Source organism: Dermacentor variabilis, chromosome 10 (genome assembly GCF_050947875.1).
Source record: "Dermacentor variabilis isolate Ectoservices chromosome 10, ASM5094787v1, whole genome shotgun sequence".
Taxonomy (NCBI): Eukaryota; Metazoa; Arthropoda; class Arachnida; order Ixodida; family Ixodidae; genus Dermacentor; species Dermacentor variabilis.
The window spans coordinates 21,786,712-21,814,013 of record NC_134577.1 but is presented as its reverse complement, the minus strand read 5'-3'; the positions used below and the strand labels follow the sequence as shown (position 1 = coordinate 21,814,013).

Genomic DNA, 27,302 nt, shown 5'->3' with positions numbered 1-27,302 from the left:
CTCAGAGATACCTGGGTAAACATTCCAAAAGCCGATTTCTTTTATTTGGTGATTTCAGATAAACAGATATCAAGAGGAGTTTCTTAATTGCACCGGCTCGTGACTCGATTAATTTTTGTTGAACTATCCTTAGACTTTTCCTTAACTCAACGAGATCACAGACCTATGCGTGGTCTTAACATATAAGATTTTGTTCTCATGTCGGTTCCCGGCAAGATAAGCCCGATCACCCTCGCAGACGGTTTCAGGGATCACAAGCTACTTTATTTCACCATAAAAAATGTCCTCTCGCCACCACAGCGTAACGTCGAAACACGTCTTCGATTATAACAAGGCAATTGTGCACAATGGTGTAACTGTTATTGAGAAGCGATGTATAGCGGAACATTTTAATCAATTTTTTTTAAAAGCGTATTTTCAAGTGTCTCGAACCATGTACCCTTCAGCCGTAGCCCTTGCTATGTTGATCCTGCTGTTACATCGCCGCCTGGAGCGGTTTCTATGCTGCTAAGTTTAAAAAACGAAATCATCACCAGGACCGGATAACATTCCAAATGCCTTTTTGGCGCCGCTATGCAGAGACGATTGCACATTTTCTAGTGTGCATATTCAGTGTATCTTTATCTTCCGCCACCCTTCCCAAAGAATGGCGATCGGTTTGGGTTGTACCGGTGCTTAAGAAAGGCAAAGCGACATTAATAACAAAATATCGAACGATTTCCCTTACTTCATCTTGCTGCAAACTATTGGAACATATTATAGCTAACCAGATAATAGGATTTTAAACTGACAACAGCATTCACACCGATACAGCATGGCTTTAGGAAGGGGTTTTCCACCGTCACTCAGTTGGCTTCAGTCATTCACAGCTTTGCTAGCATTCTTGATAAACCTGGTCAGATCGATGTTATATTCCTGGATTACAGAAAAGCATTTAATCTTTTTTGTCACCATAAGCTAATTGAAAAGATCGAAATTATAAAACTGCCGCCATACTTAATTAGCATGGATCTCTGCATACTTAACTAAGCGCACACAATTCGTCAGCATAAGTGACTGCCCGTATGATGAAGTGCCAGTTACTTCCGGTGTTCTGCAAGGCAGCGTGCTTGGCCCCTTGTTTCTTTTAATATATATTAATTATATAGTATAAGTAGTCGCTCACCCCGTTCAATTAAGATTGCTTGCTGATGACTGTGTTTTGTTTAATGAAATTAAATGCCACGAAGATAAAGTCCTCTTAATTTCTACCCTTCAGAGCATTCATTCCTGGTGCCAGCAGTAAAACATGGAGCTCAATATTAATAAAACAGTTTCTATGAGAATTACTAAAGAAAAGCACCCTTTACCGTTTACTTATGATCTTGCATCTTCACCCCTATCCAAAGTCGAGGAATATAGGCCCCTGGGGGTTATCATAATGCATGATCTTTCCTGGAACAAGCATATCTCGACTACATGTGCTTCAGCTTTAAGAAAACTTGGTCTGCTCAGGCATAAATTAAGAATCGCACCTCCGGAAACCAAGCTGTTGGCTTACAACTATATTATAAGGCCTACACTAGAATATGCGGCAATTGTTTGGGACCCGTACACGAAACGCAACATCGATGCATTAGAAAAAACTTATCGAAAAGCTATACGCTTTATATTTTCTAAATACCGTCCAACTGACTCTCCCTCAAGCTTAATGAAAATTGAATAATATACAAACACTCAAATTGCGAAGGAAAATTCAAAGGAATAAATTCCTCTATCTGCTTCAGAATAATCAGCTATCACTTAAACCGCAGTAATACATACAACCACTAACAGGACGATTAACAAGGCACCGGCATGCCAAGTCATTAACTCCGTATTTTGCCAGAACCAAAACCTTTAAATATTCCTTGTTTCCTCGCACAATAACAGAATGGAGTAACTTGCCTTATTGCTTCTTATTAACACTGAAAGCATTGAATGCGTTGACGGCTGAACATGCAACAGTTGAGAAATGTTGTTTGTTTCTTTTTTATCTTGTTTTGTTGCAGTGTTTCTGAAATTGTTATTTTTTATTTTCCTGCAATAATTCCAATGTAACTATTTCTTGTTATTTCTGTTTTGCTACTCATGTACTCTTGGATTTCCTTGTTGTTGTTATTGTTTTATTCCTGTACTTCCGCCGCCCCTGCAAGGACCACTACAAGGCCTGCAGTATTTTCTAAATACAAAAAAAGGCTACGATGTAATTAACCTTGGTTTAAAGGTACTTCTGTGATTATTTTCTGCAATCCTTTTCCCAGCAATTGTTAATGAAATCTGGAGTCAGCTTGAAAAGGAATTGACTCAGTTGATGAACACTTACATACATTGCATATGTCTTCTTGCTAGCTCATCTAAACCGTGGAACCACAGGAACCTTCGTAATTTAATCTATCTTAAACCTTAATGAACCTTAAGGAACCCTCCTTAAACAGAATCCCAAAAAATTTTGGAAAACAATTTTAGCTGCTCAACTGTCTGCATATTTTTGCTGGTTGATGAGGCTGGTGACCCTATCGCCCAAGATGAATGCTGTCATACTTTTAGCAACTTTTTCACGAATATGTTCATGAAGAAAGACTATTCCAATATTCAATGGGCACCCAATTATGACCTTGCGTACATGAGCCTTATGGACGTTACTGTGACATCCATTGCATCATTGATTAATAATTTAAAAGTTACTACTTCATGTGGTGTCGATGGCATTAACTAAAAAATTCTGAAACATGCCGTGGTTCATTCAAGCATCATACTCAGTCATATTTTTTGAGAATCTCTTTCTACATACAAGTGGAAAACTCGAAAAGTCATTCCAATTTCAAATATGGTGATCGAACTTAAGTTGCTAACTATCGCCCATTATCACTGACAACCATAGTGGCAAACTTCTCGAACATATTATTGCATCTAACATGCCACTACATTTAGGAAGCATCGATTTATTTTTTTTCAAAGCAGCATAGGTTTAGGAAGAGGCTATTATGCGAGAAAAAAATACTTGAGTTTACTCACGAACTATTTCTTGGAATGCACGAAAGTATTCAAAACGACTGTTTATTCCTCGACCTTCCTAAAGCCTTCGATCGCGTTGCCCATTGTTGTCTAATATCAAAACTATCTTCTTTGTACCTTGATTCCTTAGTAATTTCTTGGTTTAGAAGCTTCTCATCTTTTCGTAAACAGTTCACTTCAGTTGATAATTAATTATCCTTCTTAATGATGCATCATATGGCGTGCCCGAAAGCAGTGTAATCGGCCCATTATTCTTTCCCATGTTCATTAATGACATACGATTACACATCAGCTCGACAATCAGTTTGTTCACCAACGACTGCATTCTTTATCGCAAAATCCGCTCTGGAAACCACCATGAAGATCGTGACCGCATTACTACCTGGTGCTCATCATGGCAGATGTTCTTTAGCACTGATAAATGCTGATTAACGACATTTAGCCGCAAACGATCCAATTCTTTATATATATTGTTCACTTAATAACAGTCCAGTCAGCCTCATGTCATCATGCAAGTACCCTGATGTTCATATTTTGCCTAACCTCTCATGGGCAACCCACATAGTAATAAGTTGATGCTAAATCTAACCGCACATTAGATTTTTTAAAGTGTCGCCTCACAGGCGTGCCCAGTTCGACTCGGCAACTCAGCTATCAAACATTTGTTCGCCCTCAACTTGAGCATGCAATTTCCATTTGGTCACCTCATCAAGAATACCTAACTCATTCCCTAGAATGCGTACAAAATTGTGCGGTTGGTTTTATTGCATGATACTACAGCCGGAATACCAGCATAACTAGCATTAGTCCTTGTCCTTTCCTTTCCTTAGAATTTGACAGAGCAATCGCACTTATGTGCCTCTTCCATAAACTTGTTCATAGCCATCATACACTTAGTCTACCTCTTAGGATGCCGCATCGCACGTTTTAAGAATTGCATAGTTACCTCACCTTGAAACAACTTTTGAGAAAAGCCGCCGCCTTCAGCTCAGCATTGTCACGTGCAATCTTGTATTGGAATGGTCTTCCAGAGGACATTGTTCACATCTCTGACCCCATTAACTTAAAAGAAAGAAATATGCAGCATTTTGTTCTGAAATATTTCTACTTCGTTCCATTTCCCAGTTTATTCATTTACTATTTCATAACGACATTCAAATAAGAATGTCCGAACTGCTTCTGCTCGCACCCAAATTTGTAACGCCACTCACATAATAGTCCACTTGGAGGCTGTAAGGTACTAGGATGAATGAATAAATAAATAAATAAATACGCGATGCGTATTTTGTTTCTACGATGTCCTTGGTGAGCCAAACAAGGCATCTTGTTTATATCTGGGCGAAATTAGGAGCATGGTATGGGCAATATGTAGGCAATGTTGCAAACGAGGGGGTAATTAAATCTTTTCCTATAGAATAGACGGCTATGCCGACATAGTTACAACTACAACTTAGCTGAAATTTTGCAAACATAGCGGAAACGATACGCCAAGTTTATGCGCGATGGTAAATTCGTGTTGATCTTAAAAAAACTGTAAGCAAGTATTTGAAAGTATCACATTGTTGTAATTAGCGAGGTTTTCAAATGTCCCAAGAGAACTCTGCTTCTCAGATATTTTATGCGTTGCCGGAATGGTCAGCATTTTAAGTACAATGTGTGGCGAAGTTTCAGCGGGTCTGGCTTATTTACAAGTGTTAAGAATAATTATTGAATCCTCATATCTTTCCATAATTTTTTTTTTTACTTTTTCATGTGTAATATTATGGGGTCGCCTGTTCCCCACTGAACTAAAGGAAGCAGCATTTTTATAGCTTGTGACTCTGAGGACCAGGTAATGTTTGATATTGAGACAAAGATCAATATAGATGGGTAATTGAGACTTTTGCCATAAATTATGCATGCAAGCACTCTAATGCGTTATGAGCCTGTGTACCAAGTGAGGCAGAATTGAAACCACAGCCCTGACAGAACTATAACTGCCACAAAGACAAAAGTGAGCAAAAATTAGTCATATGCTGTGCGAAGATATATGAGGTTGGATCAAACATCTTTAAAAAAATCCCTATTCAAGTTTTAGAATGTGTGACATGGCCACTTTCTATTAGGCTTCCCACTGGTCCGACATAGCTGTTGGTTACAACAGGTTAATATTTAGTGGAAAGGTTAGGGGGGTCATTGTAAGTTTAATGTACGATAAAGATGTTTAATTTCCTGGTCTAGCTACAAGCGTTGCAGATAATGACTGAGCCGTAGTTTCTTGCCCCCTATTTTTTCATGCGTCATAAGGCATTCCCAGATGCTTTATGCAATGTCCTCGGTGAACCAAATAACACACATTTCTTATATTTGGCAAAATCAAAGGGCACGTTATCGACACTATGTAAGTAAAGTTTAAATACAGGCGACTATATAATTCTGACATTCGTAGCAAATTATGCAAGCAAGTGATCCATAGCTTTATGAGTGAGTTTTACTAAACAAAGCAGAATATATCCTCCCGCTCTGGGAGAACTGTGAACTTAACCGATATCAGAGCTCGAGAAACTTGAGTGGGCCGGGGGAAGGAGGGGGGGAGCAAGGAGGAAAGAAGTACATCACGGCAAAGAAGTACCGTGATGTACTTCTTCACGGTACTTCGGCAAAGAAGTACCGTGATGTACCATGATGTACATCACGGCATCATGAAGTAACATGCACGCTAATGAATTACTGTCTGTTTAAGAAAATACCAAAAAGAAGTGCTCCATAGCACTATGTGTGGGCAAGGTTTCATGCGGAACTGACATATAGGGGCAACATATTAAACTATGTGATATAATTACAAGAAACGGAAACTTTCATTGAAGCTGTTCGAAAGGAACAGCTTCCCTGAAAATTTCGTTCTTATTCTCCAAGGTCGCATACATCTGCTGCCTTTTTTTTCTTGTTAATATTGCAAGCCATATATGTTGATTACACGTTGTTGTGTATAACCACGACCACACTATTACCTTAACATGCGATACATTTCTGCTGTATGTAGACTGAAACACCAAGTACATTTCCTTGTCTATTTAGAAAAATTGTCTATAACAATACTTTTTTTCTTATGTACGCTACAGTGCTTATACTGGGCGAGATCAGAGACCTCTGGGCACTCACTGCTTTTTGGCCCTGTATCATATGTATAAGCTTGTGTACTGTCAAAAAAATAAATGTAAATTCAAATACTTTTTCAGGCCTCCATGGTTCATCATCTGTGATCAAGAAATACGTATATTTCTTCTAATAAATTTAAATATAACAGGCAAATGCATTTGCAGGCTTTTTAACTTCATCATTATCAGCCTGGCTATGCCCACTGCAGAGCAAAGGCCTCTCCCATACTTCTCCAACTACCCCGGTCATGTGCTAATTGTGGCCATGTTGTCCCTGCAAACTTCGTAATCTCATTCGCCCACCTAACTTTCTGTCGCCCCCTGCTACGCTTCCCTTCTCTTGGAATCGAGTCCGTAACCATTAATGATCATCGGTTATCTTCCCTCCTCATTACATATCCTGACCATATCCATTTCTTTTTCTCGATTTCAACAAAGCTGTCATTAACTCGCGTTAGTTCCCTCATCCAATCTGCTCTTTTCTTATCCCTTAATGTTGCACCCATCATTCTTCTTTCCATAGCTTGTTGCGTCTTCCTCAATTTACGTAGAACACTTTTCGTAAGACTCCAGGTTTCTGCCCCGTAGGTGAGCACTGGTGACACATGGCTGTTATACACTTTTCTTTTGAGGGATAATGGAAATCTGCTGTTCATGATCTGAGAATGCTTGTCAAACGCACCCCAGCCTATTCTTATTCTTATTATTTCAGTCTCATGATCTGGATCCGCGGTCACTACCTGCCCTAAGTAGGTGTATTCCCTTACCACTTCCAGTGCCTCGCTACCTATCGTAAGCTGCTGTTCTCTTCCGAGACTGTTAAACATTAGTTTCCTGCAGATTAATTTTAGACCCACCCTTCTGGTTTGCCTCTCCAGGTCAGTGAGCATGCCTTGCAATTGGTCCCCTGAGTTACTAAGCAATGCAATATCATCAGCGAATCGCAAGTTACTATGGTATTCCCTATTAACTCGTATCCCCAATTATTCCCAATCCAGGTCACTGAATACCTCCTGTAAACACGCTGTGAATAGCATTGGAGAAATCGTATCTCTCTGCCTGACGAGCTTCTTTATTGGGATTTTGTTCCTTTCTTTATGGAGGACTATGGTGGATGTGGAGCCACTTTAGATATCTTTCAGTATTTTTACGTACGGATCGTCTACATCCTGATTCTGTAATGCCTGCATGACTGCTGAGGTTTTGACTGAATCAAACGCTTTCTCGTAGTCAATGAAAGCTATATATAAGGGTTGGTTACATTCCGCACATTTCTCTATCACCTGATTGATAGTGTGAATATGGTCTATTGTTCAGTAGCCTTTACGAAATCTTGCCTGGTCCTTTGGTTGACAGAAGTCTAAGGTGTTCCTGATTATAATTGCGATTACCTTAGTAAATACTTTGTAGGCAACGGACAGTAAGCTGATCAGTCTATAATTTTTCAAGTAATTGGCATCCTCTTTCTTAGGATTAAGGTTATGTTGGCGTCCTTCCAAGATTCCGTACGCTGGAGGTCATGAGGCATTGCCCATACAGGGTGGCCAGTTTTCCTAGGACAATGTGCCCACCATCCTTCAACAAATCTGCTGTTACCTGATCCTCCCCAGCTGCCTTCCCCCTTTGCATAGCTCCAACGGCTTTCTTTACTACTTCTGCCGTTACTTGTAGGATTTCATGTTCCTCTAGAATATTCTCTCTTCCATTATAGTCGTGGGTGCCACTGGTACTGTATAGATCTTTATAGAACTCCTCAGCCACTTGAACTATCTCATCCATATTAGTAATGATATTGCCGGCTTAGTCGCTTAACGTACAAATCTGATTCTTACGCAAAAAAAAAAAAAAAGTGAGGCGTGCAGACAGGACACAAGAGTAGAGAAGTGGACAACACAAACGCCGACTATCAACTGAAGGGAGCACTGAGGCGAAAAAAAAGAAGACACAAAACTCATCTGTGCATGCTCAGGAATGGTACCACCACGTGTCAGTCGGGTACATGTGCAGGTATATGTGAGAGATAACTGTTAAGACACTTAATCTCTTCCTTATGTAAAGTAATCGAAGGCTGACTCACGCACGCACTTCCACCATTAAAGATATGCCATGCCTCTACCATAAGACGCGTATCTTCATTCTTATGCCTGTACAATATCGCGCATTCATCTAACTCTGGCGTGCAGTTACAATCTCGGCAATGTAGCGAAAGATTAGAAGGCGACCCACCGGTGAACGAGCTTTTATGTTCCATTTTCTCGGCCAAGACCCATAAACAAGAAATTCCTTTTCGTGCGATAGTGTCAGAGAAAGGGACGTGGCAGGTCTGTGTCGCCAGTTACCTACAGAACTGCTTAGCTTCACTAGTTTTTTCAGACCCCTTTTGCTTACGTAATTCTCAGGCACTAGTTCAGTATTTGAGAGAGGAAAATCCTGGTGATTGTACAGCTTTTAGTATGGATATCGAAGACCTGTATTATTCCTTGCCGCATGACGGGTTACTAAATTCCGTAAATGAGTGCATTAAATAACAAGTGCAAGAATAGTCTTTTATTGACAGATGCGGTGTTCCCACGGCAGCTTTTCTAGAAGTTCTTTCAATGTACTTCAAGTCGACGCTGATTGGATGGAGAGATGACGTTTTTCTGCAGAAATCAGGCATTTGTATTGGCTCAAAGGTTGCCCCTATTCTTAGCAACATTTACCTGAGTAAGGTTGACAACTGCTTAGAGAAAGCCTTAGGTGATAGCGTTATCAAGACATTTCGGTACGTTGATGATTGCCTGATTTTCTGCAATAGGGAAGAATTCGATTCCGCTGCTACCTCACTAAGTGATCAATTTAAACTTTATGGGGGAGGATTAAAGTTTACCAAGGAATTTCCTCAGCGAAGCGTAATTAAGTTTCTTGACATTTCCTTGATCTTCAAACAAAACCATGTTTGTTGGCAGTACTCCCCAAGATGTTTGAAGCCGTTGCTAAACTTTCAATCCAAGCATTCTAAATTAGTAAAAAACGGAATTACCATGTCGTGCCTTAAGTCTTCCCTACCAGATCCTGCATGCACAAAATGAGCGCCAGTTTTAATGCGCAGGTCCGGCGCCTATTAGAAGCAGGTTATCCTAGTGTAGCGGTGGCCACTGTGGCTGAGCGCCTAAAGAAGTCGGTTTCGAGAGGGACGGACGTGATTACAGAAAGCAGTAGTAGCAAAAAAAAGAGTAGTGGCTATTCCGTACATTCATTCAGTGTCGCACAGGCTTAAAAAAGTTGCAAGTAGATATGATGTTAATGTTGCTTTCACTGCTCCCAATAAGCTAGGTAAGATATGTGCTGCCGTATAGAATAAGAAGGAGCGGGTAAAAGGCAAAAAACGAAGAGATATTTGTCCAGTGAAGCACAATAAGAACAACAGTTTTACTGACTGTCGTATGGGTATGGTGTATAAATTTCCCCTTATCTGTGGCCAATTCTACGTAGGGCAAACGGGACGGTGTATCAATCAGAGGCTAATGGAACATAAAAGGTCGTTAACCGGTGGGTCGCCTTCTAATCTTTCGCTACATTGCCGAGATTGTAACTGTACGCAAGAGTTAGATGAATGCGCGATATTTTACTGGCATAAGAATGAAGATACGCGTCTTATGGTAGAGGCATGGCATATCTTTAATGGTGGAAGTGCGTGCGTGAGTCAGCCTTCGATTACTTTACATAAGGAAGAGATTAAGTGTCTTAACAGTTATCTCTCTTGTAGACCGGCGCATGTACCCTACTGACACGTGGTGGCACCATTCCTGAGTATGCGCAGATGAGTTTTGTGTCTTCTTCTTTTTTCGCCTCAGTGCTCCCTTCAGTTGATAGTCGGCGTTCGTGTTGTCCACTTCTCTACTCTTGTGTCCTGTCTGCACGCCTCACTTCTTTTTTGCATAATGAATCCTTACCAACTAGCTCAGCTTTCTGTCGTTCTAATCTGATTCTTGCCTATTCATAGTTTCTTCTTCACTGCTTTTAGGCTTCCTCCATTCCTGAGAGCAGGTTCAATTCTATCCATATTATAGTTCCTTATATCAGCTGTCTAACGCTTGTTGATTAACTTGGAAAGTTTTGCCAGTTCTATTCTAGCTGTAGGGTTAGAGGCTTTCATACATTGGCGATTCTTAAGCAAATCTTTCGTCTCCTGCGATAGCTTACTGGTATCCTGTCTAACGGAGTTACCACCGACTTCTATTGCACACTCCTTAACAATGCCCATAAGATTGTTGTTCATTGTTTCAGCTCTAAGGTCCTCTTCCTGAGTTAAAGCGGAATACCTGTTCTGTAGCTTGATCCAGAATTCTCCTACTTTCCCTCTTGCCGCTAACTCATTGATTGGCTTCTTATGTACCAGTTTCTTCCATTCCCTCCTCAAGTCTAGGCTAATTCGAGTTCTTACCATCCTATGGTCACTGCAATGCACCTTGCCGAGCACGTCCACATCTTGTATGATGCGAGGGTTAGCGCAGAGTAGGAAGTCTATCTCATTTATATTCTCGCCATTCGGGCTACTCCACGTCCATTTTCTGCTATCCCGCATGCGGTTATTTTTTCTATGCCGTCTAATTAGAGTAATCTTACATATTTACTCGAACTTCTCAAATATAATTAGATGAAAAGTTGTAATAAGAAAATTGTAGAGCGACATGAGAAACTCCCGGTACAGCATCTTGGCTCAATACGTGTTACGGAAAAGTGGTTTTCCGAGTGCGAAAGAAGCCCGTGAATACAAGCAAAATTGCCGTGCGTCTGCCTGCTCGAGGCGTTTTGCGAGCATTCGCAGGCTTCTTTCTTGCTCGGGAAATCACCTTTAAGTAGCACATATTGAGCAACAGCAAGCTGTATCTGGAGTTTTCAATGTTGGTGTACAATAATCATTGACACTCTTCATCGAATTATAATGTTTGAGAAGTTGATTAATTATTTAGACTATGTAGTTAGGCAGAGCGCAAAAATAATCTATCTCCTAGCGACGGCAGACATTACCTTGCTTCCGTCCTGCAACGTGAAATTTGCATATGTTTAATCTTTGGCTGAAGTTACCTGAAACACTGTATATATATATATATATATGCACACACACACACACACACACACACACACACACACACACACACACACACACACACACACACACACACACACACACACACACACACACACACACACACACACACACACACACACACACCAAGAGAAGGGAAGCGCAGTAGAGGACAACAGAATAGTGACTAGGTGGTGCGATGAAATTAGGAAATTTACGGGTGCTATTTATAATCGGCTGGCGCAGGACAGGGGTAAATCGAGATCACGGGGAGAGGCCTTCGTCCTGCAGTGGACATAATATAGGCTGATTATATATATATATATATATATATATATATATATATATATATATATATATCCGCAAATATATTCTGTCACCCTAACGGTACAACGGTTATCTACTCTACGATTACATCACCTGCCCAGCGCCATATTTTTCTTATCATTTCAATTAGAATATCGTCTATACCCATTTGCTCTCTGATCCAAATCGCCCTCTTTCTGTGTATTAAAATTATGCCTAGCGTTCTTCGTTCCACGCTCTTTGCGCAGTCCTTAACTTATTCTCAAGCTTCTTTATCAGTCTCCAAGTCCCTGCCCCATTTGTCATCATAGGTAAAATGCACTGATTGTATACCTTCCTTTTCAATGTTAATGGTAAGCTTCCAGTCAGGAGCTCACAATGTCTGCCGTATGCGATCCAACCCATTTTTGTTCTTCTGTGAATTTGCTCCTCATGGTCAGGCTTCCTTGTGAATAGTTGACCTAGATAAATGTGCTCCTTCACAGACTCTAGAGGCTGACTGGCGATCCCGAATTCTTGTTCCCTTGCCTGGCTATTGATCATTATAATTGTCTTCTGCATATTAATTTTCAACACCACTCTTACATTCTCTATGTTGAGGTCCTCAATCTTTTGTTGTAACTCGTCCCCAGTGTTGCTGAAAAAAACAATGTCATCGGCAAACCAAAGGTTGTTGAGGTATTCGCCGTCGATCTTTACTCCTAAGCCTTCCCAGTTTAATAGCTTGAATACTTCTCCCAAGTGAACAGCATTGAAGGGATTGGCTCCCTGTCGGACCCCTTTCTTTATCTCCCTGCTTTTCTTGTGTAGAATTAAGGTAGTTGTGGAATCTCTGCAGGTATTTTCCAAGGTGTTTACATAAGCGGTCTGTACTCCTTAATTACAAAATGCCTCTATGACTGCTCGTATCTCTACTGAATCAAATGCATTTTTGTAATCTATGAAAGTCATATAGAGAGGCCTATCGTGCTCTGGGGATTTCTCGATAATCTGATTTATGACATGGATGTGATCCATTGTAGAGTATCCCTTCCTGAAGCCAGCCTGATCCCTTGGTTGACTAAAGTCCAGTGTTGCCCTTATTCTATTGGAGATTATGTCGGTAAATATTTTATGCAATAATGGGAGTAAGCTAATGGGCCTAACATTTTTCAATTGTTTAATGTCTCCATTTTTGTGGATTAGTAGAGGATTAGATCGCACGTGGTTTGCCAACTCCTCGCACCCGTATTTGAAAAATTGTTGGTACGCCACTGTACGTTTCCCTCGATAATGTTTTTCGTGAACAGTGTTAAGCCTTCTAAAAAAATTTGTCATATTCTAGGGATTTAGCTGTATGACAATAAATTGGAAGTTCCATGATTCTTCTTGATTCACTCGCAATCTATACGCTTCGAAATTTAATGTGAGATGAACGAGAATGCTTGCCACAAAACTAGTAAAAGAAAGGAATAGCTTTTCCCACATTCCAGTCATCCGGAAGACAGTCAGCTTCAAGAGAGAGAATTCTGGAGCTGCATACTTTAGTATTAATAAGAACCTTATAGAGTTGCTGTTCGCACCAGCTGAACAGAATGTTTTAAGGTTTTCAATTATAATAATGATCATCATCATCAGCAGCAGCAGCCTATTTATGTCCACTGCAGGATGAAGGCCTCGTCTTGCGATCTCGATGTCCTGCACCAACCAATGACAACTAGCACCTGCGAATTTCCTAATTTCATCACGCCACCTAGTCTTCTGCCGTCCTTGACTGCACTTCCCTTCTTTGGCAACCATGCTGTAATCCTAATGGTAGACCTGTTATCTAACCTATGCATTACATGACCTGTCCAGATCCATTTTTTTTCTCTTAATGTCAATTAGAATATCGGCTATACCCGTTTGCTCTCTAATTCACACCGCTCTTTTCTTATCCCTTAACGTTATGCCTGACATTTTTTTGTTCCATCACTCTTGATGATGTGTGGTGTTTTATGGCGCAAGGGCCAGGTATGGGCCAAAGAGCGCCATGACAAAGGTGATGTTAACGGTGCATTCTGAGTGGTGTAGACAATGAATTAGACAATGAATTTCTCATGGTATATGTGACACGGCTGTAAAAAAGCCTAAAAGCGGTCGCTGTGGATGGCGTAAAATATATAGTTGCTAAAATAATGACACTAAGTAGTGCTGTGGGCTATGGTAATGGGGTTTCGTTAAAACATGACAGAATAAAACATAACATTGACACTTTAGCTTCGAGAAAGCCTTTGGGTACAGGGGCTGTTATACGTGCGCTAAAATTTCCCTGGCCAAATGATTTCCAGAGTCTGTTTCAGCTAAAAACTCTAAGACTAGTTTCGGATTAAAAAGCGGTTCATTGCTAAGAAAAAATTTCGGGTGAAGAGCAATATTTTTGCGATATGCAGAAATGAAATACCCTTTTCTCTGTGCTTCTATTGCAGGGTATTGAATAAGAACGTGCAGGATTGTGAGATTTTGGCCGCACTTACTACAAGTTGGAGGATACCTCTCAGTCAAGAGGTAAGAGTGACTGCCGTAAGTGTGTCCTATTCTTAATCGGCAAAGGACCACTTCGTTATATCGTGATGTTCTCTCCGATACCCAATATCCTAATTTGGGTTTTATCCAGTGCAGTTTATTTGATATCTGAGCATTCCAATGTTGCTGCCAGTGTATTTTCAGCTTGTGACGCAAGTATGCTTTAAGATCTGTGGCTGGGATGGGTATGTTTATGTTCGTGTCACTAAAAGCTACTGAAATAGCTTTCTCGTCAGCAGCTTCGTTGCCTTTTATACCACAGTGGCCAGGTATCCAGCATAGGATGATCATTTGTTTAGCACTATAAGCTGAGCATAGCAATGTATACAGTTCATTGAAGACAGTGTTTTTATGTTTATGTACATTCATTAGGGCTCGGACTACAGTCAATGAGTCTGTGAACACAATAGCCCTAGTTAATGTCCTGTTCCATCACTCTTCAACAGGACATTAACTTTTTTGTGAGCTGCTTTGTCAGGCGCCAAGTTTCTTCCCCCTGTGTTAGTACCATTGAATGCACTGAATGCACTGAGGCTGATGATATATATATATATATATATATATATACCCGCAAATATATTCTGTCACCCTAACGGTACAACGGTGATCTACTCTACGATTACATCACCTTCCCAGCGCCATATTTTTCTTATCATGTCAATTAGAATATCATCTATACCCGTTTGCTCTCTGGTCCAAATCGCCCTCTTTCTGTCTATTAAAGTTATGCCTAGCGTTCTTCGTTCCACACTCTTTGCACAGTGCTTAACTTATTCTGAAGCTTCTTTGTCAGTCTCAAAGTCTCTGCCCCATATGTCATCTCAGGTAAAATGCACTGATTGTACACCTTCCTTTTCAATGATAACGGTAAGCTTCCAGTCAGGAGCTCACGATGTCTACCGTATGCGATCCAACCTATTTTTATTCTGTGGATTTCCTTGCCATGCCCAGGGATCCCTGTGATTAGTTGACCTAGGTAAACGTACTCCTTCCCAGATTCTAGAGGCTGACTTGCGATCCTGAATTCTTGTTTCCTTGTCCGGTCATTCATTATTATCTTTGTCTTCTGCAGATTAATCTTAAGCCCCACTCTTACACTCTCTCTGAAGGTCCTCAATCAATTGTTGTAATTCGTCTACAGTGCTGCTTAATAGAACAATGTCATCGGCAAACCAAAGGCTGCCAAGATATTTGCCTTTGATTCTTACTCCTAAGCCTTCCCAGATTAATAGCTTGAATAGTTCTTCCAAGCATTCAGTGAATAGCATTGGAGGGATTGGCTCCCTGTCTGGGCCCTTTCTTTACAGGTATCTGCCTGCTTTTCTTGTGTAGAATTAAGGTAGCTGTGGAAACTTGGTAGATATTTTCTAAGGTGTTTACATAAGAGTTCCGTACTCCTTGATTACGTAATGGCTCTATCACGGTTCGTATCTCTACTGAATCAAATGCCTTTTCGTAATTTATGAAAGCCATATAGAGAGGCCTATTGTGCTCTGGGGATTTCGTGATAATCTGATTTATGACATAGATGTGATCCATTGTAGAGTATCCCTTCCTGAAGCCAGCCTGTTCCCTTGGTTGACTAAGGTCCAGTGTTGCCCTTATTCTATTGGAGATTATGTCGCTAAATATTTTATATAATACTGGGAGTAAGCTAATGGGCTTAAAATATTTCAAGTCTTTAACGTCTCCCTTTTTGTGGATTAGTAGAGTATCAGATCACACGTCATTTGCCAACTTCCTGCCCCCCTATTCGAAAAATCGTTGGTACGCCACTGTACAGTTTCACACGATAATGTTTTTCGCGAATGGTGTTAAGCCTTCTAAAAAAAATGCGTCATCTTGTAGGGAGTTATCTGTATGACAATAAATGGCATGTTCCGTGACTCTGCTTGGTGCACTCGCAATGTATAAGTTTCAAAAATTAATGACGTTTACGAAAATTCTTGCCACAAAACTAAAAAAAAGCAATAGCTTTTCCCACATTCCCATCATCCGGAATACGGTATCAAGAGAGAGAATTCCGGAACTGCATACTTTAGTATTAATAAGAACCTTAGAATTGCTGTTCATACCAGCTGAAGAGAGTTTTTGAAGGTTTTTAATTATATTATAATAATCATTATCATCATCATCATTGCAGGAACAAGGCCTCGCCCTGCGAACTCTAATTATCCCTTTCCTGCACCAACTGATTCCGACTAGAACCTGCGAATTTCCTAATTTCGTAACCCCACCTATTCCTCTGCCGTCCTTGACTGAACTTCCCTTCTATTGGCAACCATGCTGTAATCCTAATGGTCCACCTGTTATCTAACCTATGCTATAAATGACCTGTCCAGATCCATTTTTTCTCCTAATGTCAATTAGAATATCAGCCATACCCGTTTGCTCTCTGATCCACACCACTCGCTCCCTATCTCTTAACGTTATGCCTGACATTTTTTGTTCCATCACTCTTCACCAGGACATTAACTTGTTCTCGAGCTCCTTTGTCAGTCGCCAAGTTTTTTCTCCCTATGTTAGTGCCATTAGAATGCACTGGTTGTACACCTTTCTTTTCAATGATATTGGTAAGCTTCCTGCCGGCCGTATGCGCTCCAACTCATTTTTGTTCATCTGGAAATTTCCTTCTCATGATCAGAGTCAACTGTGAGTAATTGACCTAGCTAAACGTACTCCTTCACAGACACCAGAGGCTGAGTGGCGATGCTGAACTCTTATTCCCTTGCCTGGCTATTGATCATTATCATTGTCTTCTGCATATCAATCTTCAACCTCACTCTTACATTCTCTCTGTTAAGGTCCTCAATCATTTGTTGTAAATCATTCCAGTGTTGCTGAACAGAACAATGTCACCTGTAAACCAAAGGTTGCTGAGATAATCGCCGTAAATCCTCACTCATAAGCCTTCCCAGTTTAATAGCTTGAACACTTCTTCCACGCACGCAGTTAATAGCAATAGAGAGATCGTGGCTCCTTGTCTGACCCCTTTCTTTATAGGTACATTCCTACTTGCGGAGGATTAAGGTAGGTGTGGTATGTACGTAGATACTTTCCAAGACATTTAGGTAAGCATCCTGTACTCCTTGATTACGTAATGCCTCTATGACTCTTCGTATCTCTACAGAATTAAATCCCTTTTTGTAATCTATGTGAGGCGTATAGAGAGGGTTATTGTACACTGCGGATTTCCCGATAATCTGATTTATGACATGGATGTGATCCATTGTAGGGAATCCCTTCCTGAAACCAGCCTGCTCCCTTGGTTGAAGAAAGTCCAGTGTTGCCCTCATTCTATTGGGGATTATGTTGGTAAATATTTTATATAATACTGGGAGTAAGCTAATGGGCCTATAATTTTTCAATTCTTTAAATTCTCCCTTTTTGTGGATTAGTATAATGTTTGCATTCTTCCTGTTTTCTGCGACCCTTGCAGTCGATAGACACTTCGTACAGAGAGCCACCAGTTTTTCTAGCATTATGTCTTCTCCATCTTTGATTAAATCGACTGTTATTCCATCTTCCATCGCTTTTCCCTGTTTCATGTTTTGCAAAGCCCTTCTGATCTCATCTCTAGATATAAGAGTAGTTTCTCTATCCTGTTCATTGCTGTTTTGAATGGAGTACACCTGAGTCCTCTGGGTACTGTTCAGGTCAGTATAGAATACTTCTGCTGCTTTTATTATATCTTCAAGATTGCTGATGATAATACCCTGCTTATTCTTTGAGCATAGAGCTTGGTTTGTCCTATGCCTAGTTTCCTTCTCACTGATTTCATGCTGTGTCGATGTTCTACTGCTTGCTCAGTGTTTCTCGCATTATAATTTCGGAAATACCTTATTTACTACTTGTTGACCAGTTTTGACAGCTCTAGGAGCTGTGTCTGATCACTTGAGTTGGACACTGCAATTCTTTGTCGTTTGCTTATTAGCTGCTTTGTTACTTGGCAGAGCTCACCTATTGGTTGCCTTGGTGCCTTACCTCTCACTTCAGCTGCTGCTTCTGAAGGCAGCCTAGTTATGGTTTTATTCATTAAGTCTATGTCATAATCATCTCTGCTCTAAGGCCGCACATTTGTTTGCAAGTACCAGCCTGCGCCTGTTTGCTTTTACCCTTACTGCGTCTCGGTTGGCGTGTTCCTTCCTGACCAATTTTACTCTTTTTCTCTTCAAATTGAGGTGAATTCTAGACCTGGCTAACCCTATGATCACTACAATTGACACTAACACTTCTACATCCTGCACTATTCCAGGATTGGCAGAAAGTATGAAATCTAGTTCTTGTTTCCCCATTAGGGCACCACTAGGGCTTTTCCAGGTCCACTGTCTGTAGCTATGCTTCCTGGAGAAGGTGTTCATTACTCGTATCTTATTCCTTTCCGCGAAGTCTAACAGCATCTCTCCTCTAGTGTCGCTAGAATGCACGCTGTGGTGGCCAGTTTCTTGTTCACTAGCCTGCTTTTCCCTCCCTTTTGCATTGAAGTCAGCCATGCCTACAGTATACTGAATTTGCACTTTTCTCATGGCTAATCCAACATCTGCGTAAAACTGATCTATCTGCCGAATAAAAAAACAAATCGAATGCATCGGGCAAAACACAAATGTGCCATAATCAGGATTATGAAAACTGTCGTCGTACGAGAACGACAAAGAAAACAGCGTTACGACACTGGCACTTTCTTCGCTAAGGATAAATTTTTGGCCCTCCGTCAGAAGTGTAGCATTGCAAGTACACATTTTATAAGTAACCTTCGGAAATTATCTTAAATTGCTAGTCAGCATAAAACTGAGCATATCATTGAACAATATACCCTTTGGTAATCTCAGCTCTTTCTTATGGTCTGCAAGTAACGAGCTGTAGTTATCCCAACGTGACGCGGAGCTGATAACTTTAGCAAAACGAAGCATTCGTTTACACTTTATGGTTGATTAAACGAAGCACGTGCTTATTAGACGTTAGCAGTCTTAGTGTATGAAGTGCTTGCGAGGGAAGCAACTACTCAAATAGTTTCCAGTTGGCGTTCAGATACTGCTTTGTAAAACCCTGCCAGATTTCATCGATGAAAGCAGAAAACTTATGAATTACATCATGAAATTCAGCAGCTCCACAATTTGTTACATGCTTAGTATGATTACACTGATGCTTGATCAACCTGTACATCTACCATGAAGTGAAAAACACAGTGGTCACTCGCTTCTGGAAGATCATAATTGAACTACAAAGAGCTGGTGCCGTAGTAAGCAGATATAGCACAAAGTAGATGATGCAGTCCACGCTGATGCATGGTGTAAACAATTTGCTCATAGTATAAATCATAACGGAGGCTCCGTACACTTAGTACAAAACAAACTCAATTGAGTGACAGCAGCATGGGAAACAATATTCCGGTACTTAAAATCACCTGCAAGTAATACTGACACGTTTGGCAAACATATTGGAATTGCATAAATGGTGTCGCGATTGTCATTAGCCAAATTACTACAGCTACGCAAATAATTATAACAAATACCGAATATCAGCTTTCTAGGCGGCACACAAAGTTGAGTCTACACGAGTTCCCAGTCGCTAACAGTACGAACACACAACAAAAGAGTGAAGAATTGTGTGACCTTGCACAATAGCAACCCAATTTCCAGTGAAGCTGTTTCTTTTCAGCAGCTGCAATAAACATTGCAGTGGCCTATAATTAAATCCCACACTTTAAAATGTTGCCCCTATCTCACTGGTCTGTTTGAAATCTTCCAGCATATACGCTTTCCGGGACTTGCTGAAGAAATTACACATAATATTCCACCCGTTTTAATAGATGTGATCTTCTTGATGTTTACAGTTCTCCCAGGGTAGCATGTTAAATTCAGCGCTGTTTCTAAAACAGGTATAATGCTTCAGATACCCTGCATATGTAATTACTGTCAAAAAAGGGGGGGGGGGGGGTAACTGAGCTAGTAGGTTCATTCTTCGAGGATTGTAACAGCAGAAATTGTAGAACACTGACACAGGAACGAACGAACAGACGTGGACATACGTTCAGCGTCAAGTGATTTCTTTATTGATATTCCCGCGCTTTTTATTTTGTCGCCAAATCTCGTCCCTTTTAGTCATAAGTAGATAAAAGGGGCCAGATTTGTTGACTAATAGAAAACGCGGGAATTTCAATCAAGACATCAGTTGACAGTGGGGCTACTTCCACGTCTATTCTTTCGTTTCTGTGTCTGTGTTCTACATTTAATGCTGCTACAATCCTCGAAGAACGTAATTACTGCTAAGGCATGCAAAAATTTTACACACTTTGAACTGTTAGACATAGCCTAGATCTTATTTTAAATATAAATAAACAATGTGCCTCACCTATTTCGTCGAATTGATCGTGAATGAAGCCCAGACGATTTTGAGATCAGTAGTAACAGGAATTCTAGACAAACTAGACGTACGCATGCTGACACCCTTGAACTGCACTTCGCGTTCACTAATATTTTATGTATTCCTTTTTTCTTGGACTATCGATGAATCTTACCACCTGAAGCCTTTTTGGAAAATAATTACCCCAAATTTGAAAATTATGTAGCTTTTTCTTCATGATCCGAGGATTCAAACTATGATGGCTGTGAAATTAATGTCCGTGACTAGTGCTTCGCAGTGTTGCATGAGCTTTACCTGTAAATAGTTATTTCAGTGTGTCTACTACTGAACCATGTTTTCACTGCTTCTATTTTTGTGTATTGTTTGAATTTGTTTGTTGGCTTTCATTGTATTATGCCACCCCTGCTTAGGCGACGGCCTGCAGCGTGATCTAAATAAAAAAAAAAGTTCATGAATAAGGATTGTCATTAGAAATGTCGAAAATGCTGCCTCCACGACGCCATCACTGATCCTGCCGATCAATTTCGTAGCGATTGGCATGTTCAAAGATTTCGGAAGCCATTAGTCGAAGGTCATGTATTCGTCAAGGCAACAATCTGTGGAGAGCAAGGGCCAATGGCTGAAGGAAGAGGAAATGTTCAGAACTCCTCGAATTATAGTAAACAGGATATACATATACATGATGCGGCAGAGACATTCCACTTCTATCGCTTTGCTATGCCGAATAACCAGCAGGTTCTTTGGTAACAGAAATTCAGAACTAATTGCACGTTGTTCTTGATCTTTTTCTGTCGTGCACTCAGGTTTAGCATCAAGAACATAGTGCGTGTTGTTCACGAGCAGTTTACCATATCTGAGTTCATTTGCAAGTGCCCCAGGCTGGCTTTTTCACTGCGAGCGAGACGCCTTGTGGAAGAAGAACGTTCACCATTAGTAATATGGCCGGACTTGAGTTGAATGCTCAGTGAAATAACATTGTATTTCACTTGAAGCTTGAAAAATTTGCTATCATACGTCATTATTTTCCCGATTTAGAAAGAAAGATCAAAACAGTAAGCTCATTCAATCAAATCGGCTGAAAGGTATGGAACTGTTGTTTTTAGGGCAGGTATAACCTTGGTCTCAGTTTGCGTCTATGTTTATTTAGCGTCTGACTTGTTGTGAATGAAGGGGTTGTTGCGTCAACAACTGCTCTTCAAGTTCGCTGACGCATGACAGAAAAAAATGCGCTTTTGTCTACCATTGCCAGGATACTGCTATACAGGGCGTTTCAGTGAACATGTTCAAATTTTTTTAAAGGTTGCGTGTGGCAGATAACACAATTCTATTTCATGAGCTAGTCTCCTTGAAGAGGCGGATTTGCACAAAAGATTGAAATGCATAATCGAATAATTACCGAAAATTCTCTTATTAGGTTTTTAACTAATTACCTCATTGTCCATGTTGCAATTTACAAATTCCAGCCGTTGACTTTGCAAGACAGGACCACTTGGAACGAATTATAAGGATGACACCAGTTTCGAGATATTAATCCCCGAAGTTTGCGGAGAAATGCATTGGTGTTCCAGCTAGTTTTGTGCTTCAGTGCATAAAATGACGTTTTTTTAAAGAAAGTAACTGAAAGTCAATGCATTTCTCTGCTATATTCTGGAATTAATATCTTGAAACTGGTGTCGTGAGAATTATTTCGAAGTTTATTCATCTTGCGAATGGCTAGAAGCTGTAAATCGTAATATCGTCCATTAGGTAATTAGTTAAAAACATTAATCAGTGAATTTTTGATAATCAGCCGATTACGCATGCCAATTCTTTGTGGAAGTAATGTCCATTTCTTCAAGTAGACCAGTTCATCAACTAGAATTGTGCTATCTGTCACGGGCCACTTTTAAAAGGTTTACATCTTCTATATTGTCCATCCATTTGCTCAAACCTGTGAACTTTAATTTCACACTTTTTAGCCTTTCGTCATGGCTTTAATATCGTTCAGCTGGGATCATAGAGCAGTTTCACACAAGCCTGACAATCATCCCCAGCCTTACTGTGGTGGTATTACACATCCTCGGCTTTCGACATCATTTGCCAACATACGCACCATTTTCCCCAAGCGTACCAAATTGTGCTCGTATGTACAAGACAGTAACTCACTCGGACATCCCAACGTCAACTGAAACGTGGCTGCATGTAAATATCACAGATGACGGAATATTACCTTATTCCTGGGATTTTGTTGTTTATCCGAATGACAGACCAAACAGAAGGTGTGGGGGGGGGGGGGGCAATGATAGCCATAAAAAAGCGTATTTCCTCTTTTTGTGTTAACACTTTATCACCCCTAGACACTTTATGGGTCTGCATCGTGTTTGGAATCCCGAACACCCGCAAGTTCAGACACTATCGTGGACGATCTGCATGCCGACCTCACAAATATCTGGGTAAACATTCCAAAAGCCAATTTCTTTTATTTGGTGATTTCAGATAAACAGATATCAAGCGGAGTTTCTTAATTGCACCGGCTTGTGTCTCGATTAATTATTTGAACTATCCTTAGACTTTTCCTTAACTCAACGAGATCACGGACCTATGCGTGGTCTTAACATATAAAATTTTGTTCTCATGTCGGTTCTCGGCAAGATAAGCCCGATCACCCTCACAGACGCTTTCAGAGATCACAAACTACTTTATTTCACCATAAAAATGTCCTCTCGCCACCACAACGTAACGTCGAAACACATCTTCGATTATAACAGGGCAATTGTGCACAACGGTGTAACTGTTATTGAGAAGCGATGTATAGCGCAACATTTTAATCAATTTTTTTCAAAGAGTATTTTCAAGTGTCTCGAACCATGTGCCCTTCAGCCGTACCCCTTGCTATGTTGATCCTGCTGTTACATCACCGCCCGGCGCGGTTTCTATGCTGCTAAGTTTAAAAACGAAATCATCACCAGGACCGGATAACATTCCAAATGCCTTTTTGCACCGCTATGCAGAGACGATTGCACGTTTTCTAGTGTGCATTTTCAGTGTATCTTTATCTTCCGCCACCCTTAATAAGGAATGGCGATCGGTTCGGGTTGTACCAGTGCTTAAGAAAGGCCAAGCGACATTAATAACAAAATATCGACTGATTTCCCTTACTTCATCTTGCTGCAAACTATTGGAACATATTATAGCTAACCAGGTAAAAGAATTTTGAACTGACAACAGCATTCACACCGATACAGCATGGCTTTAGGAAGGGGTTTTCCACCGTCACTCAGTTGGCTTCAGTCATTCACAGCTTTGCTAGCATTCTTGATAAACCTGGTCAGATCGATGTTATATTCCTGGATTACAGAAAAGCATTTAATCTTTTTTGTCACCATAAACTAATCGAAAAGATCGAAATTATAAAACTGCCGCCATAATTAATTAGCATGGATCTCTGCATACTTAACTAAGCGCACACAATTCGTCAGCATAAGCGACTGCCCGTCAGATGAAGTGCCAGTTACTTGGTGTTCCGCAAGGCAGCGTGCTTGGCCCCTTGTTTTTTGAATATATATTGATTATATTGTATAAGTAGTCGCTCACCCCGTTCAATTAAGATTGCTTGCTGATGACTGTGTTTTGTTTAATGAAATTAAATGCCACGAAGATCAAGTCCTCTTAATTTCTACCCTTCAGAGCATTCATTCTTGGTGCCAGCAGTGGAACATGGAGCTCAACATTAATAAAACAGTTTCTATGAGAATTACTAAAGAAAAGCACCCTTTACCGTTTACTTATGATCTTGCATCTCCACCCCTATCCGAAGTCGAGGAATATAGGCCCCTGGGGGTTATCATAATGCATGATCTTTCCCGGAACAAGCATATCTCTACTACATGTGCTTCAGCTTTAAGAAAACTTGGTCTGCTCAGGCATAAATTAAGAATGGCACCTCCGGAAACCAAGCTGTTGGCTTACAACTATATTATAAGGCCTACACTAGAATATGCGGCAATTGTTTGGGACCCGTACACGAAACGCAACATCGATGCATTAGAACAAATTTAGCGAAAAGCTATACGCTTTATATTTTCTAAATACCGTCCGACTGACTCTCCCTCAAGCTTAATGAAAATTGAATAATATACAAACACTCAAATTGCGAAGGAAAATTCAAAGGAATAAATTCCTCTATCTGCTTCAGAATAATCAGCTATCACTTAAACCGCAGCAATACATACAACCACTAACAGGGCGATTAACAAGGCACCGGCATGCCAAGTCATTAACTCCGTATTTTGCCAGAACCAAAACCTTTAAATATTCCTTGTTTCCTCGCACAATAACCGAATGGAGTAACTTGCCTTATTGCTTTTTATTAACACTGAAAGCATTGAATGCGTTGACAGCTGAACATGCAACAGTTGAAAAATGTTGTTTGTTTCTTTTTTATCTTGTTTTGTTGCATTGTTTCTGAATTTGTTATTTTTTATTTTCCTGCAATAATTCCAATGTAACTGTTTCTTGTTATTTCTGTTTTGCTACTCATGTACTCTTGGATTTCCTTGTTGTTCTTATTGTTTTATTCCTGTACTTCCGCCGCCCCTGCAAGGACCACTACAAGGCCTGCAGTATTTTCTAAATAAAAAAAAGGCTACGATGTAATTAACCTTGGTTTAAAGTTACTTCTGTGATTGTTTTCTGCAATCCTTTTCCCAGCAATTGTTAATGAAATCTGGAGTCAGTTTGAAAAGGAATTGACTCAGTTGATGAACACTTACATATGTCGCATATGTCTTCTTGCTAGCTCATCTAAACCGTGGAACCACAGGAACCTTCGTAATTTAATCTATCTTAAACCTTAATGAACCTTAAGGAACCCTCCTTAAACACAATCCCAAAAAATTTTGGAAAACAATTTTAGCTGCGCAACTGTCTGCATATTTTTGCTGGTTGATGAGGCTGGCGACTCTATCGCCCAAGATGATTGCTGTCATACTTTTAACAACTTTTTCACCAATATGTTCATGAAGGAAGACTATTCCAATATTCAATGGGCACCCAATTATGACCTTGCGTACATGAGCCTTATGGACGTTACTGTGACATCCATTGCATCATTGATTAATAATTTAAAAGTTACTACTTCATGTGGTGTCGATGGCATTAACTAAAAAATTCTGAAACATGCCGTGGTTCAATCAAGCATCATACTCAGTCATATTTTTTGAGAATCTCTTTCCACATACAAGTGGAAAACTCGAAAAGTCATTCCAATTTTCAAATATGGTGATCGAACTTACGTTGCTAACTATCGCCCATTATCACTCACAACCATATGTGGCAAACTTCTCGAACATATTATTGCATTTAACATGCCACTACATTTAAGAAGCATCGATTTATTTTTTTTCAAAGCAGCATAGGTTTAGGAAGAGGCTATTATAAGAGAAAAAAATACTTGAGTTTACTCACGAACTATTTCTTGGAATGCACGAAAGTATTCAAAACGGCTGTTTATTCCTCGACCTTCCCAAAGCCTTCGATCGCGTTCCCCATTGTTGTCTAATATCAAAACTATTTTCTTTGTACCTTGATTCCTTAACAATTTCTTGGATTAGAAGCTTCTCATCTTTTCGTAAACAGTTCACTTCAGTTGATAATTAATTATCTTCCCGTAATGATGCATCATATGGCGTGCCCGAAAGCAGTGTAATCGGCCCATTATTGTTTCCCATCTTCATTAATGACATACGATTACACATCAGCTCGACAATCAGTTTATTCACCAACAACTGCGTTCTTTATCGCAAAATCCGCTCTGTTAACCACCATGAAGATCTTGACCGCATTACTACCTGGTGCTCATCATGGCAGATGTTCCTTAGCACTGATAAATGCTGATTAACGACATTTAGCCGCAAACGATCCAATTCTTTATATATATTGTTCACTTAATAACAGTCCAGTCAGCCTCACGTCATCATGCAAGTACCCTGATGTTCATTTTTTGCCTAATCTCTCATGGGCAACCCACATAGTAAAAAGTTGATGCTAAAGCTAACCGCACATTAGATTTTTTAAAGTGTCGCCTCACAGGCGTGCCCAGTTCGACTCGCCAACTCAGCTATCAAACATTTGTTCGCCCTCAACTTGACCATGCAATTTCCATTTGGTCACCTCATCAAGAATACCTAACTCATTCCCTAGAATGCGTACAAAATTGTGCAGTTGGTTTTATTGCATGATACTATAGCCGGAATTCCAGCATAACTAACATTAGTCCTTGTCCTTTCCGTCCCTAGAATTTGACAGAACAATCGCACTTATATGCCTCTTCCATAAACTTGTTCATAGCCATCATACACTTAGTCTACCTCTTAGGATGCCGCATCGCACATTGTACGAATTGCATAGTTACCTCACCTTGAAACAACTTTCGAGAAAAGCCGCCGCCTTCAGCTCAGCACTGTCACGTGCAATCTTGTATTGGAATGGTCTTCCAGAGGACATTGTTCACATCTCTGACCCCGTTAACTTAAAAGAAAAAAATATGCAGCATTTTTTTTCTGAAATATTTCTACTTCATTCCATTTCCCAGTTTATTCATTTACTATTTCATAACGACATTCAAATAAGAATGTCCGAACTGCTTCTGCTCGCACCCAAATTTGTAACGCCACTCATATAATAGTCCACTTGGAGGCCGTAAGGTACTCGAATTAATGAATAAATAAATAAATAAATACGCGATGCGTAGTTTGTTTCTACGATGTCCTTGGTGAGCCAAACAAGGCATCTTGTTTATATCTGGGCGAAATTAGGAGCATGGTATGGGCAATATGTAGGCAGTGTTCCAAATGAGGGGGTAATTA

General features: G+C 40.2%; 1 protein-coding gene across 1 annotated transcript in view; it reads left to right on the top strand.

The window, feature by feature from the left end:
• The window catches only part of LOC142560117 (uncharacterized), a 79,705-nt gene that overhangs the window by 32,362 nt on the left and 20,041 nt on the right, over nucleotides 1-27,302 (top strand). The window contains exon 2 of the mRNA XM_075671943.1: nucleotides 13,998-14,076. Coding sequence (XP_075528058.1) covers nucleotides 13,998-14,076 — 79 coding nt within the window. The remainder of the gene's footprint in view (nucleotides 1-13,997; nucleotides 14,077-27,302) is intronic.